Source organism: Megalobrama amblycephala, linkage group LG16, assembly GCF_018812025.1.
Source record: "Megalobrama amblycephala isolate DHTTF-2021 linkage group LG16, ASM1881202v1, whole genome shotgun sequence".
Taxonomy (NCBI): domain Eukaryota; kingdom Metazoa; phylum Chordata; class Actinopteri; order Cypriniformes; family Xenocyprididae; genus Megalobrama; species Megalobrama amblycephala.
In genome coordinates this window covers 12165261-12179372 of record NC_063059.1, presented here as the reverse complement: position 1 = coordinate 12179372, position 14112 = coordinate 12165261, and the positions used below count along the sequence as shown (strand labels likewise).

The 14112-nt window shown below is 36.6% G+C and overlaps 1 protein-coding gene across 1 annotated transcript in view; it reads right to left on the bottom strand.

The window, feature by feature from the left end:
• The window catches only part of frya (furry homolog a (Drosophila)), a 70598-nt gene extending 69914 nt beyond the window's left edge, over positions 1 to 684 (bottom strand). Inside the window, 1 exon segment of the mRNA XM_048162012.1 lies at positions 469 to 684. Coding sequence (XP_048017969.1) covers positions 469 to 538 — 70 coding nt within the window. The 5' untranslated portion in view covers positions 539 to 684.
• Positions 685 to 14112: the final 13428 nt, after the last annotated feature.

Below are 14112 nucleotides of genomic sequence, written 5' to 3'. Positions count from 1 at the left end.
ACAAAAAAAATGTCAGCTAAAATGAAAATTCAACCTTGTGTCATTCCAAACCTGTATATCTTTCTTTCTTCTATAAAACACACACAAAAAAGATATTTTTGAAAAATGTCTCTAAACTTTTTGTCCATACAATAAAAGTCAATGCGGTGTTTTGGATGCCAACATTCTTCAAAATATCTTCTTTTTTGTTCCACGGAAGAATTTAATTCATACAGAAAGTTTGGAATAACATGAGGGCAAATAAATGACCGAATTTTCAGTTTTGCATGACCTATCCTTTAAAAGTAAAACAGAGATAGCAATGCACACAATAAAATCCATATTATGCTGATCCCCAGCATACCAAATAAACAACAGAGGACAACAACACCAGAGCACGTGCACCAGAGCAACACATGCCAGCTAAATCTGGATCCATCCCGGCAGCCCTGGCTGCGATCCCATAGCTCTGAGCGCCAAGATACTCACTGCTGCTCCAGGACTTCAGAAGGGACTTGATGCTGATCTCGAAGAAACCCGAATCCTGCTGGCTGGCCATATCTGCAGGCGGATGAGTTAGTGAAGTCAGTCAGAGGATGCTGCGGTCCTGTACATTTCCACCAGAGGCAGCCAGAGCAGGCAGGTGGAATCTACTGCTATGGGAGAGTGATGCGAAACAGAGATGCTGCCGCCAGAGACTGAGCCAGAACAGAGCGCCACAGATCTGCTAAGCTCCCCCTCCTCCTCTACGTGTGTCTAACCCACCCTCCCTCTCTCTCTCTCTCTCTCTCTCTCTCTACGCAGGTTCACTTTAAATAACCCACTGTCGGAGGCTGCAAGCAGTGCAGGGAGAGCAGGGAGAAATCCTCTTATCCCCGCGTGGTTAATTATAACCTCTGTTTGCTTGCATCCCAAGTAAGAGAGACTCTCCCAACTGTCCTCCTCGGCTTGAGTGTGTGAGAATAGCCATGAAAGGGGCATCTGGTGGGTCAGTGTCCTGACGTACAAAAAAGAAGCCCCAAATGATAAGCCATGAATGTTTTTTCTATTACTGTGGTTTATGTACCTGCACGTGTTCCAAATGGTGATAGTCAGCAGCTACAAATGCCACTGGGTAAAAGGAAAATCAAAGAAAATATCTAAAGCTGGTCCATTTTTCAAAATTATTGGAAAATTTAAACACTGTCTGAATGTCACTGCTTTAGAAAATATGAAACCACATGCTATCTGATTGTACAAACAAATGATGAAAGCTTCACGTCATTTTTACTTCTAACAAACTGGTCTCAGGCTGATTTTTTAAAGGAATAGTTCACTCAAAAATGAAGACCATCCAAGATGTATATGACTTTCTTTCTTCAGCCAAAAACGAACCTTCATTTCTCTTCCGCTGAGGAAAGAAAGACATCTTGGATGGCCTCAGGTGAGTAAATAATCAAGAATTTTTTGTTTTTATGTCAACTATTCTGGATGCATGAAGTCAGTTTCCCTCAAGATCACAAAGGTGTAGTTCATGTCATTAAAGGGTTAGTTTGCCCAAAAATGAAAATTCAGTCATTAATTACTTACCTCATGTCGTTCCACACCTGTAAGACCTTCGTTCATCTTCAGAACACAAATTAAGATATTTTTGATAAAATCCGATGGCTTAGTGAGGCCTGCATTGCCAGTAAGATCATTTGCTTTTTCAATTGCCCAGAAAGCTACTAAAGACGTATTTAGTTCATGTGACTACAGTGGTTCACTCTTAATGTTATGAAGCGATGAGAATACTTTTTGTGTACCAAAAAAACAAAATACTGACTTTATTCAACAATATCTAGTGATGGGCGATTTCAAAACACTGCTTCATGAAGCTTCGGAGCTTTATGAATCTTTTGTTTTGAATCAGTGGTTCAGAGCGCCAAAATCATGTGATTTCAGTATACGAGGCTTAGTTACGTCATAAGTGTTTCGAAATTTTAATAGTTCACGTGACTTTGGCAGTTTGATACATGCTCCGAACCACTGATTTGAAACTAAAGATTCGCAAAGCTTCTCGTTGCTTTATAATATTAAAGTAGAACCACTGTACTCACATGAACTGATTTAAATATGTTTTTGGTACCTTTATGGATCTTGAGAGAGGAAATGTCATTGCTGGCAATGACGGCCTCACTGAGCCATCGAATTTCATCAAAAATATCTTAATTTGTGTTCCGAAGATGAACAAAGGTCTTACTGGTGTAGAACGACATGAGGGGGAGTAATTAATGACATTATTTTCATTTTTGGGTGAACTAACCCTTTAAGAGTTGAGATACCTAATTGGGACACTGTTTATTCCAAAGCCTTGTCTACTCTTTGTGTGGCACCCATGACCTTCCTTGACTCTGAGTATTGGTTTTGGCTTGAACCAGTACTAAAGTCCCCATTCATCACAAGTGTCAGTCAAGTATGAAGAAAAGGACTGAAAAGAGATAGTCAGTGCATTTTCACATGCTATTTTCTTAATGTCCTTGCTGAAAAAACAAAGTCCAAAGCTCGCAAGAATTCAGCAAAGGTCAAACGCAGCACAAACATCAGTGCAATCAATGCAGGGGTAAACAAGTTCGCGAGATTTGTGACATTTCAAGTAAGCAAAAGTCTCTATCACAAATGCACTTTGAAGATGTACAATATCAGCATGGTACTAATTACTCTACCTGTCTAAAATACAAACATAAACACAACTATTTCAGATTCTGCATTGAGCTTTGGGATGTTACACATTGCTGCATGCTATCAAGCACTGCACATCCTGAGCCTGAGTCACACCATAATCCCATCATGCCCCTCTCTATCCCTCCGATGTCAAGAACTTGCCCTTAATTACATAATGCTCACACTCTATTCATCAGGCCAGTTTAGAGTTGCCCATTTGTGTTCTGCTGGAAAAGATAATATAACAGCAATTTGAGTGGAAGCCACTGAATTTAACAACAGAGGTGTCTAATTAAAGTCCCCCTGAAATCAAAATTAAAGTTTTTTTTAGCTTTTAGTATGAATATGTTAGCCTTAATGTTACGAATAAGCTGGTGTGTTCCAAAACAATGACAAAATTAGCTTTTAGCATTCAAAACTTACAGTCTCTCACTTCCGCTAAAATGGATTACGGATTTTCATGACATCACATCGCACTTCACAGAGTCTAACGGCTCTGGCGAGCTGTAACATAAACAAAACACTATTGACTATTTAAAAAAGGGGCGGGGCGGGGCGGGCGGGGCTGTTCAAAATATCACCCTGTCTTCCTGTTTCAGTTGAAATTACGTCAACACATTGAATAATGTTGCACGTTCCAACACTCTTAAGTGGGCCTTTAAAGGGGTGGTTCATTGCGATTTCACTTTTTTAACTTTAGTTACTGTGTAATGTTGCTGCTTGAACGTAAACAGTATCTACAAAGTTACAGTGCTGAAAGTTCAATGCAAATGGAGATATTGTCTTTTAAATTTATGGCAGTTTAATGCCTACAATTACGACTGGTTTGGACTACAACAAGCTTCCTCCCGGGTTGGTGACATCATAAACCCTGCAATTAATATAAACCCTGCCCACGGGAACATGCAACAAAGTGGGCAGGGTTTTAAGAGTTGTGTACACCGGACATTCGGTGTGACGCGTCAATAGATAATAGAACCCATAATAATCTGTGATATTGTCTACACTGGATGCGGTGCGGAAGACAGCTTCCAGAATCTATACAAGTTCAATGCTGGATTTGCACAAAGGCTATTACTGAAAGATGAAGCAGTTCCCACTTTAAAAGCAGAAGCTGCTGTTTATGGGCCCCAAACTGTAAGTATGTTTTATTGTTTGTACATGTCTTTTAAATGTATTATGTTGCTATTTTTTGGTTGCATCAAGGATGTAAACAAAAACCAACGCGGTTTGGCTTTGCTAGAATTTAACCAGTTAGTTAAATTCTATTGCATACTTCAACAAATGCCAACAAACACCAACAAACTTCTATGTTCATAGACAAACAGTTGTTCATGCTATAAATTAAATGATACCTTTACAAAAATGCTACTACTCAGTCATGTATTCGGCTACAGTAAAGCTTTAATCAGGATAAAACTGTATACTGAAGGCTAACAAACAGCAGTAACATGTACAAGTGACAGCATATCTAAACACTTTGACACAAGTACAAAAGGAAATACTTACCATTCAGAAACGTCCTTTAAAAGCCGTGCTTGCAGAGGTTCTGCTTGACCCTCTTCATTACTGTTATCTGGGTCTGATTAAATTGATACGGCAATATTGATGACATTATTTACATTTCCACCAAAAGCATGCAACTATTGCCCGTAATGGTAAGGGGCATGGCGTTTCCATACAACGTGTGCTAGATGCTTCAGCGAATCGCAATACACTGGGCCAGCTAACAAATCTGAGCCCATTGCGTACTTTGGAGGGAGTGGTATCATAGAACCAGGAAGTCAAACCATCCATTCAAATGACAATGGAGACAGCTGTGTAGATTATGGCGTTGTTGTTGTTTTTTTTTTTAAACGAAGCATTAAGACATGTTAAACTGCGCCCTATAAGCACAATCAAGCCTAAAAAAAACTGTGAACCACCCCTTTAAATACTACTAATTCAAACAATTGTAGAGACAAGATACAGTGTTGTAATAGAAAGATGTTAAGAGCTTAAATTTTCATGTGTTTTTAATGAGTAAAACAGCTGATGAGTCAGTTTTAGCACAGCCTTTTTATATTTGTATATGCAAATACCCTAGACAGTCCAGACAGTAAGTCATATCAACAGTGCCGCATCTTTTCCAGTGACTAATTCACAACTAGAGTTTGCCTACAGGGAACGAGGGATTCACTGCTTCCGTTTTTGTTTATCTTTAAAAAATTGCTACAGTTGTAATAATGATGGCATATGGCCGTTGAAAAATCATTTATTTCAAATGTAAACTCAGAATATAGACTTATCCCAGTAACATAACCTGCACAGACTGGACATGGTAACATTATGAGATTGGAGCTGGCACAGCGAGGGGCTCTCAGATATATTATTACATAATGTCCTGGCTATCTCCCAACCTTTCAACCAGACCATTAACACCACACAGTGCAAATGGGGGCTTGATGGGTGGAAATGTCCAAAAACTTGACGTAAAAAGCTAAAGGGCACGAGCTTGAAAGCATCGTATTGGAAAATGGCTCAAGCCAATCACTCAAACAAGCTCGCAAGTGAATCAAGCTGTAAAATAAAATTAGTAAATGATTGTATGTGGGATGTCTGGAATTATTGATATCCTTACAAAGAAAATCAATTTTGTCATCACAGACATCTATTGGAAGGTCTTTTCTTTAAAATATTGTAAAATTTCTAACGTTAAGCCTTCAATGGGAGTATGAGCAGGTTGTTCGGCAGGTTGAGTCCCATTAAGAGCCTATTAAAAGCATTTTCAAGCTCTGATGAAGTGATGGAATGTGAGGCATGTCTCAGTGATGCAGGCGTCACTGTGGATATCAGTACCAGCTCCGCACTCCTCTTTTTTCTATCTACTTTTCCTCCCTGTGCTGGTTTTCTCTCTCTTTCTCTCCACCCTCTGGCCCCTCTTTCTCCCCTTTCACTCTTACCTTATCCTCCTTTTCAGACTATTTCAAGGAAATGCACACAAAGACTAACACACAGAGCTCAAGTAACATTTTCAGTGTCTCTCCTCAATCAAAGCAGTCTCTGTGTGTCCTGTAATTTTCATCCAACTGTTTATCACATTAAACAAACATTAAACAAGCAGGATAGATACTGTGGTATCCAAAAAGTCTGATAGCACTAGGGAAAATGCTTCTATTTAGCATTTTAATACAACTTTATCCATTACAAATGATATGATCATCATAACAATTCGAGTTAAAAGTTGAATCAAAAAATTAACATGAATTTCAGAATTTAGTTGACGCCGTTCTACTGAACTTTCGGTAACATTTTAGTATAGTAAACACATATTCACTATTAACTATGACTTTTGCCTCAATAACTCCTAATTTATTGCTTATTAATAGTTAGTAGGGTAGATGTTGTAGCATTCAAGTTTAGGTATTGGGTAGAATGAAGGGATGTACAATATGGTCATGCAGAATAAGGTATTAATATGTGCTTTATAAGTACTAATAAACAGCCAATATTCTAGTAATATGCAAGCTAATAAGCAACTAGTTCAAAGCGAGAATTATTCCCCATACTAAAGTGTTGCTGAACTTTCTATTTGTTAAAGAATCCTGGGAAAAAAAGGTCAGAGTTTCCACAAATATATTAAGCAGCACAAACGTTTTCAACATTGAAAACAATAATAATAAATGTTTCTTTGGCATCAAATCAGCATATTAGAATGATTTCTGAAGGATCATGTGACAAAATTCAGCTTTGCCATCACAAGAATCAATTGCATTTTAAAATATATTCAAATAGAAAATAGTTATTTTAAATTGTAACATTATTTTACTGACCCAAACATTTAAACGCTAATTTAATAGAATTTCTTTCTTTCATCTTTTTGTACATTTCCAGATTTTGAATTCCAGATTTTCAGACTTTTGGACCCCACTGTAAGTCAAATCATGCCAAATCATGTGAAATGATCCAAAAAAACCCATAGAGTAACCGTCATCCAGCAATTCAGTTCTTAATTCAGCTGAGAATAAAAGTGAATTCCATAAAACACCAGGAGTTTCCACTTTGATATCCATTTCCTCATGTTTCAGCACATCACTATGGCAGATTTCACTGCACAAATTTTGTTGGCTCATATACAAATGTAATAATCTGAAAGCAAACAGTCTATTTTAACAAATATGACGCCAGATTCTTGAGGTAACCAATAAATATCTATAGACATTGAGGAATTTCACACATGGTTGACAGAAAGACTTATGAAATAGTCTTCTGACCACCCAAGCAAAGCAGCCTCTAAATTTTACTCCAATCTCTTATTTTATAGCAGACAGTGACAATAAATAAACACCAATCAGCACCTACATGCCAGAATGGTGGGCCTTTTCCTGCACCGGATCTTCTTGAACTTCCCGCGAAAGTCGCCGCTCAGCATCAGGTCTTCAGGTAAGCTGGCCATGCTCACAACTTCAATCCCATCATTCTCTTGATGCACCGGCAGCTCCTTGCAGCCAAGCTCGCCGATCGACATCTCCAGTTGGCGAGCTGCCCGCTGCACGTCAGGCTTTCCACACCGGTACCATTGAACTTGTGATTTTCAGTTTGTTTGCTCTCCTTCTGTTGCTCTTTCTCTCGTCTATTCCTTCTCACAGAAGCTTGAGTCTTGATCCTGGGCTGTTTCTTATACCAGTGTGTTCATGGGTGTGTGTGTGGTGTGGAGAGATGCAGCCAGATAGGAACCCGGCTCTCCGCTGCAAATGTGTTTTAACCCCCTCACACTTGTCAAAGCAGTTCAGCCAGTTACAGTACGACGTATGAGAACAGGCAGGTGTAGGATTACTGTGCCGCCCAGTGACAGAATACGAAAGGAAAAGTAAGACGGGGAAAAAGAAAGAGACACAGGAAATGCTGCAGTGGGCAGCTCTCCATCTTTGAGTAGTTATCACAAACAAGCCATTTCCGCCATTCTGTGTAATTAGTCCTCATCCTGTGATAGTCCAGAGGGTGGGATTCCCCAAAGATTATGCAGATCCTTGCACGTCTCATGTTTTGGAGAGGCATCCCCAAACTCCGCTGGGATGGAGGAATCACTTGTGCCTGTTATTTGCATTTGAAAGCTCAGATGTTGATTGTCCTTATTAAGTCACTAAGAGAAAAACTCAACACAGACTATGTAATGGGAATTGTTGCATCATGGGTGTAAACCCTCATAGACTAAATAAGAAATCCCAGTAAAAAAAAAAAAAAAAAAAAAAAAAACTCTTACCTTCGGACTCTCAGTTGTGCTTAGAAATAGCACCAGAAATGGCCCACACCTACGTGAATGGATTTTTCCACTGTTACCATACATGAGAAATACAAACCCACTTTGTGTGCACTCATAGGCGTTTTCTGTTTTAAAAGTAACTCTGTTTAGCCAGCTAGTACACTGAAGAATAGATATACTGTATGCCACAAGATAAATACAATTAGTGTTTTTCCCCTGCATGATCTGGGTTAGTCACACCCTGTAATGTTGTGTAATACATTTGTACTATTCAAATTTAAAGCGAATAAAATAGGGGAAAAGTTCTGCTTGTGTACATAATTGAAAACCACAATTAAATTAAGAGGAATGTAACCACACAATATCACTTAAGTAATCCAATTACAGCTATTTGAAAGGATTGCTGGAGTTTTTGGTGAGAAGTAAAGCAAATTTGAGAACATAGTGTACTTCACGGATAAATACTTTTCGGGATAAATCCAAAAGGCCTTTCGGTATGCTATTTTTTTTTTTTATTTTTTTTTTATGATATACAATTTTGCATGAAGCTATATCAAATTTACACTACTGTTCAAATGTTTGGGTTTAGTATTTTCAAAGTTTCAAAAGTTTTCAAAGTTTTCAAAGTTCAAAACAACAACATTTATTTGAAATAGAAATTGTTTATGACATTATAAATGCATTTACTGTCACTTTTGAACAATCTAATGCCTCCTTGCTTATTAAAAGCATTAAATTCTTTTTTTTTTTTAAACTAACCCAAAACTTTTTAAAAGTGGTGTACATGCTTTGTTTAAAAGAACAAAGCAGTTTTGGTTTTGATTTGATTTTTTTTTTTTTTTTTTTTGGCAAATTTTAAATTCAAAACTAATGTTTTAATTTCAGACTTGATGCAAATAATGTCAAAGTGAATTTAACACAAGTTGCATTAATAATTAGAAAGGTCTATTGTGAAATCTAGAAGCAAAAATGGGACAACTGCGCCCTCTAGAGTTAAAAGTATAAACAAGCATATGCAGGACTGTCACAACTTGCCACAAATGTGCATGTTCAAAGAATACCATTAAAATCCATAAGAAAGGACACAGACGTAGCTGATAACATAGGCCAACAAATGGAGTAGCCTATATCATATCAAAAACTAAAGAAGATAATGTCACGCCTGTGATAAATTCATTGATCACAGAACATGCTTTCAAAGACAGACTCTGTTTATTGTCAAAAGCTGTTTCATAAGCTCCTGAAATGCAGAGCAGGTCTCTGTGGGCTGAGAGAAGTAGGCGAGAGTTTGGCGAAGAGAGCCAACACCTCCGGGCACTGGGAGAATTCAGCAAGCTGTTGCCATGGCAAGGGACATCTGAATTTGCATACGCAGAGAAGGGCCTGGTGAATAATTGATGAACGCCTATTATTAGAATAAACTCATTTAAAGTTAATTGTACTCTGATGAGCCTTCTGTAAATTCTAGAGAAAACAAGGAGCAAATGTAAGCAACAGCAACAAACATCTGCCGCACTGCAAATAATCGACCCGACACACTCATCTGGATCAGTGTGTACTTTGTCTCTGTTGACCCACTTAACTCGTTATTTCTCAATCATTTGCATCAGGGCAACCACTTTGGAGAATATGTGCATAGTGAGTTTAAAATGCTGTAGTTCAACACAACCTCTAGATGATCAATTCCTCGAATGATTTCTGAGAAAAGCGACATCAAAAAAGCCTTCAAGGGGAAATGGTAAAAAGGGGAAAATAGTGCATTGTCCCAGCCAATAGTTTAATGCCTGGAGATGGTGAGAACATATCATGTGACTCATCAAAAGAGCTCTTTCAACCTGATCTCATGTACATCCGTCTAAGTGCTTCAGCTGCCATCTGGATCTCTGAGACTCCAACCACATCGAGAGACATCTAACTGCTCCCCATCGCAACACACAAACCCAAACATCAAGCATTTAACCCGCAACTTACACTTAGAAACCTTGCCTTGAGAACATGGGTGATTTAGGATGTCATGTAGATATTTTAGGAGTTCATACTGGGATTAATGATTCATTAAAAGGATGAGAATTAGCCTAATGACTAGTAGCCCTAATGCTTTGCAGAGCAAATATTAACGCTTCTGAAAAAGATGTTCTTTACTTGATTTTATGCATTGCTATGTGGATACTAACGTGTTCTGACTGATTTTTAGCACATTGCTTTGTAGTTTCTATCAGTATTATTTTAGTAGTTTTTTATATGAAATATTTTATAATAGTATTTATGAATATTTTCAATTAGCTTATATTGCTATACTTTCAGTTGTCATTTTAATTTTTAATATTTTTTGTGTGCTTTTGTGATTTCTATTTAGCTTTAATTCTTTTTTATTTCAGTTTTAGTGCTTCAATTTTAGTAATTTGGTTAACTTTTATCTGATATAATTATTATATTATATTTTTCATTGAATATTTGGGTCATTGACAAATAAGGTTTTTATTAGTGTAAAAAAATGGAGATATAAATAGTTTTGAAGTTTTATTAAGTGTTAACAATGAGATTGTGTGATTTTTATAATCAATTAACACTGCTTTTGTCATTTTTTACAAATTTTGGTTTTACCGAATGACACTTTTGGTTATACCAAATGACGATATTTTCAAACAATTCTAACAGGTATCTAGCTAGCTAGCAAAAGGACAATAAAACATTTTATATTTTCTACAAGTTTTTGAAATATTACAACATTTTTCATGTTTTATAGCGGTTGTACCGAATGACCTGATGTTTCGGACATGCATATGAGCAAGTGAAAACATGAATTTTTTCAAAGAGAGAGCTAGTTACTTTGCTTCATGATCATGTGGTTCTTTGCAGATGTCTGAATCATGTCACATCCTGTCACATGATATATTGACCGTATGACTTGATCCAAAATGGTCCCTTTACATTGGTTACTCCAAATGACATCAATGAAATTCATTATTTCTCATAACAAAGCAACGACTTCTATACATAATTTTAATAAAATTTTGCACTATGTTGATATATGATATTATAAAATAATGCCAGAATAAAAAAATATATACATTTATTACATTTTAAGATATTTTAATCACTAATGAAATGGCTGTATTGGCCTTTGGACGGTTAAACCGAATGATCTTTTGACACTTCAAAATCTTTAAAATACCTTTATATGAAGCAAAATATAATTAAAACTGTTTAGATTCAATAAAAGAGATCTAGTTGTACTACCTTGCATACTTTGGATGTCATATCTTTGTTTTTAATTATTATTAAGGCCTTTGGACAAAAAAATGACCCGTCACGTGATTGACCCATTTATATTTTATTTTATATTTATTTCAATTAACGAAAATGATTTTTTTTTTTTATAGTTTTAGTTTTGATTTACAATAACAAGGCTGGCTTCTAGGCTGTTCTGGGTTGTTGCTAGTTTTTTTTTTTGGGTTCAAGTCAAAAAAGTCTATACAAAAAAGTCCCTACTCTGATTCTTATCACTTAAATCACTTAAAAAGGAATAGCAACTCCTCTTCTTAACAAGCTGAATGACTTTAATACTAATTAGGGATCGGGGTTTGTTAAATAAACTCTCCAAAAATAAGTTTTTTTTCTCCATTCTGTCTCTAATGGAGTTTAGGTTCCTTGCTACCATCTTGCTTAGTTGGGGACACTTAATACTCAACAATATTATTAATTTGACGGCACTGACAGTGCACTATTTAATGAGAAATTACCTGAGCTGGACCATGACATTGCTGTTTTCTACAGAGCTGCTTTATAGATTAAATGAACTATTTTAATAATTAATGACCTTTACAACGGAACTGAATCAACACTAAACTGACTTCAGCTGAACACTGACACTTTTCTCCTTTTTAGAGCTGTTTTACAGCCAAATTGAACTCTGTTTGTATCACTGAATCATTATTTTTTTCTCTTGATGACTGTAAAGCTGCTTTGAAATGATCTGCATTGTATAAAGCGCTATAAAAATAAAGGTGACTTGATTTGACAATAATAATTATTCATTTAAATAAAAATAATATTTAAATACACTTATTGTTTAAATAAATGTATAATGCAATAATAAATATTAATTTATTATAAATAATTCACATAGCAAGAAAAATGAAGCTAAGGTGCCAATGAATGCAGCATTCTCAGGGTTGAGGCTGAAGTTTGCTGCATGTAAGTACCGGTTCTTTCCGCTCCACTGATAATGGGGTCTTTCAGGGCATCTGGGTCCTCACCCTGCACCTGTCCTTCTAACTGCCCGTCTGTTAGCAAAACAGGCACGCAGCTAATGTCTTACATCCAATCAGACAGATCAGAATCTGCTAATGGGCGGAGCTTACATCTCATCACCCTATGGCATCGCAGAGAACCTGTGCCACTGACACCGGTACGCTGCTCATATCTGGTTACAACCAGGTGATTCTGTTCTTTTTTTGTTCCCAGCATCGATACGTACACAAACGCTCATTGTTCAGCCTTCAAGATGGGAAAAGGAAATCAGCCGTTGGCTCAGGTTCAACAATCAAGCGTTTGACACTCACAAAAGATGCCCTCAGTCTCAAGTGACACATGAAGACGTTGGTGTTTGATTGTCCTCGGCCATTGTCTAAATGGCAAAGTTCATGCCAAGTCATAATTGAACTGCAAGTGAATAGGTTTCAGGCTAATTAGACAATGTTTGCATGTGCCTTTAGATGAAGCACATATGTGTTGGCGGATGAACGCAAAGAACAGAAAAAAAAAAAAATAGAGAAGGAACATGACTATGTAAACGATGACAGATCATAAAGCTTCCTGCCCACCTACTCGCATATTTATAGTAGCGCACTAAAACCAGCACAGTTGCCTGAGAAACAAGCTTCTGTAGGATGTTCTCCAAAGAGATTTCTGGGAATGTTCTTGTCAGAATGATTCCATAAACTCTGGAATGACAGCTAAAGAAAGTGAATTACAACAAATCAAAAAGGTCAACTCCATTTGTCTCAGACAGATTTGCTATTCTATTTGCTATTCTAAAACAACATGAACTGTTATAATTATCAGCAAAAATCACAGTCAGTTGCACTTAATATATTTAACATATTTAATACAAAAAATGTTTAACTGTTATATAATAAGGTTTGGCAGTCCCTCCAGCAGCATGGGTTCATTTACATAAAAGCACGCCTACATACAGAACGGTTGCATATATTATATAACTTTGCAGTTCCACAAGCAGCTACATGCAAACTTGCCAGGATACCTAAAATGTATTAGTAATGCACTTTACAAATTACTAATACAATATTAAAATGAAGTGTTAAATAGTTAATAGTAGCCTATTTAATGAACCTGAGCTAACATAAACTAACAGTTGTATTTTTATTAACAAATGTTACTTAATTAGTTAAGCTTAATAAATATTGTAACAAAATGTATTGTTTAGTTAGTTCAGCTCTATTAAATAATATTAACAGATACAACTTTTGATTGTAATAATGTATTAGTACATTGACTAATGTTACCTAATGGGACCTTATACATGTTTAGCTTTTACATAATAATGTTTGGCAGTCCCTTAACAGCATGAGCTCATTTACATAAATGAATGCCTGCATACATTATTTAACAGGAATAAGTGTATGTATCAAAAACCATCAAAGTCTGTCTATATTTTTCATTCTTATCTATTCCCTAAAAAGAGTAATTCAATACATTTCTTTGGTTGGACAGCTGTAGTCATAGAAACCTAATGTATTGGTCAATGATAGTATGCAAACTTTTATAGCAGATAAAATGTTAATAGTTGCATTTTATCTCAGAAGTATGAAATAATGGCCTGATAAATGGAGAGACGTCGGTGTTTGATGCGCCCCAGTTTATCTAAAAATAAACACATGCGCAACATGTTGCAAACCTCATCACGCATCATTTCCCACGAACATAGTAAACTTCTGTTACAAGCCCTCATGCAAACACAGAACAATTTCAAGGAAATGTAGCTCAGGAAATGTGAAGGATAGGGTTTAAATGTTGAATATTTTATACAAAGTGTGGATTTACAAAGGTGACAGATAAACCGCTCCAAATGTCAGGCGCCAATGTAAGCGAATAGACGTACCTGTGAGGAGACGACTTTTCTCTCGACTACTGCTGCTCCATCCTAAAGTTGCTGCGGCTGCGGTGAATTCTCGCACTTGCCTCGA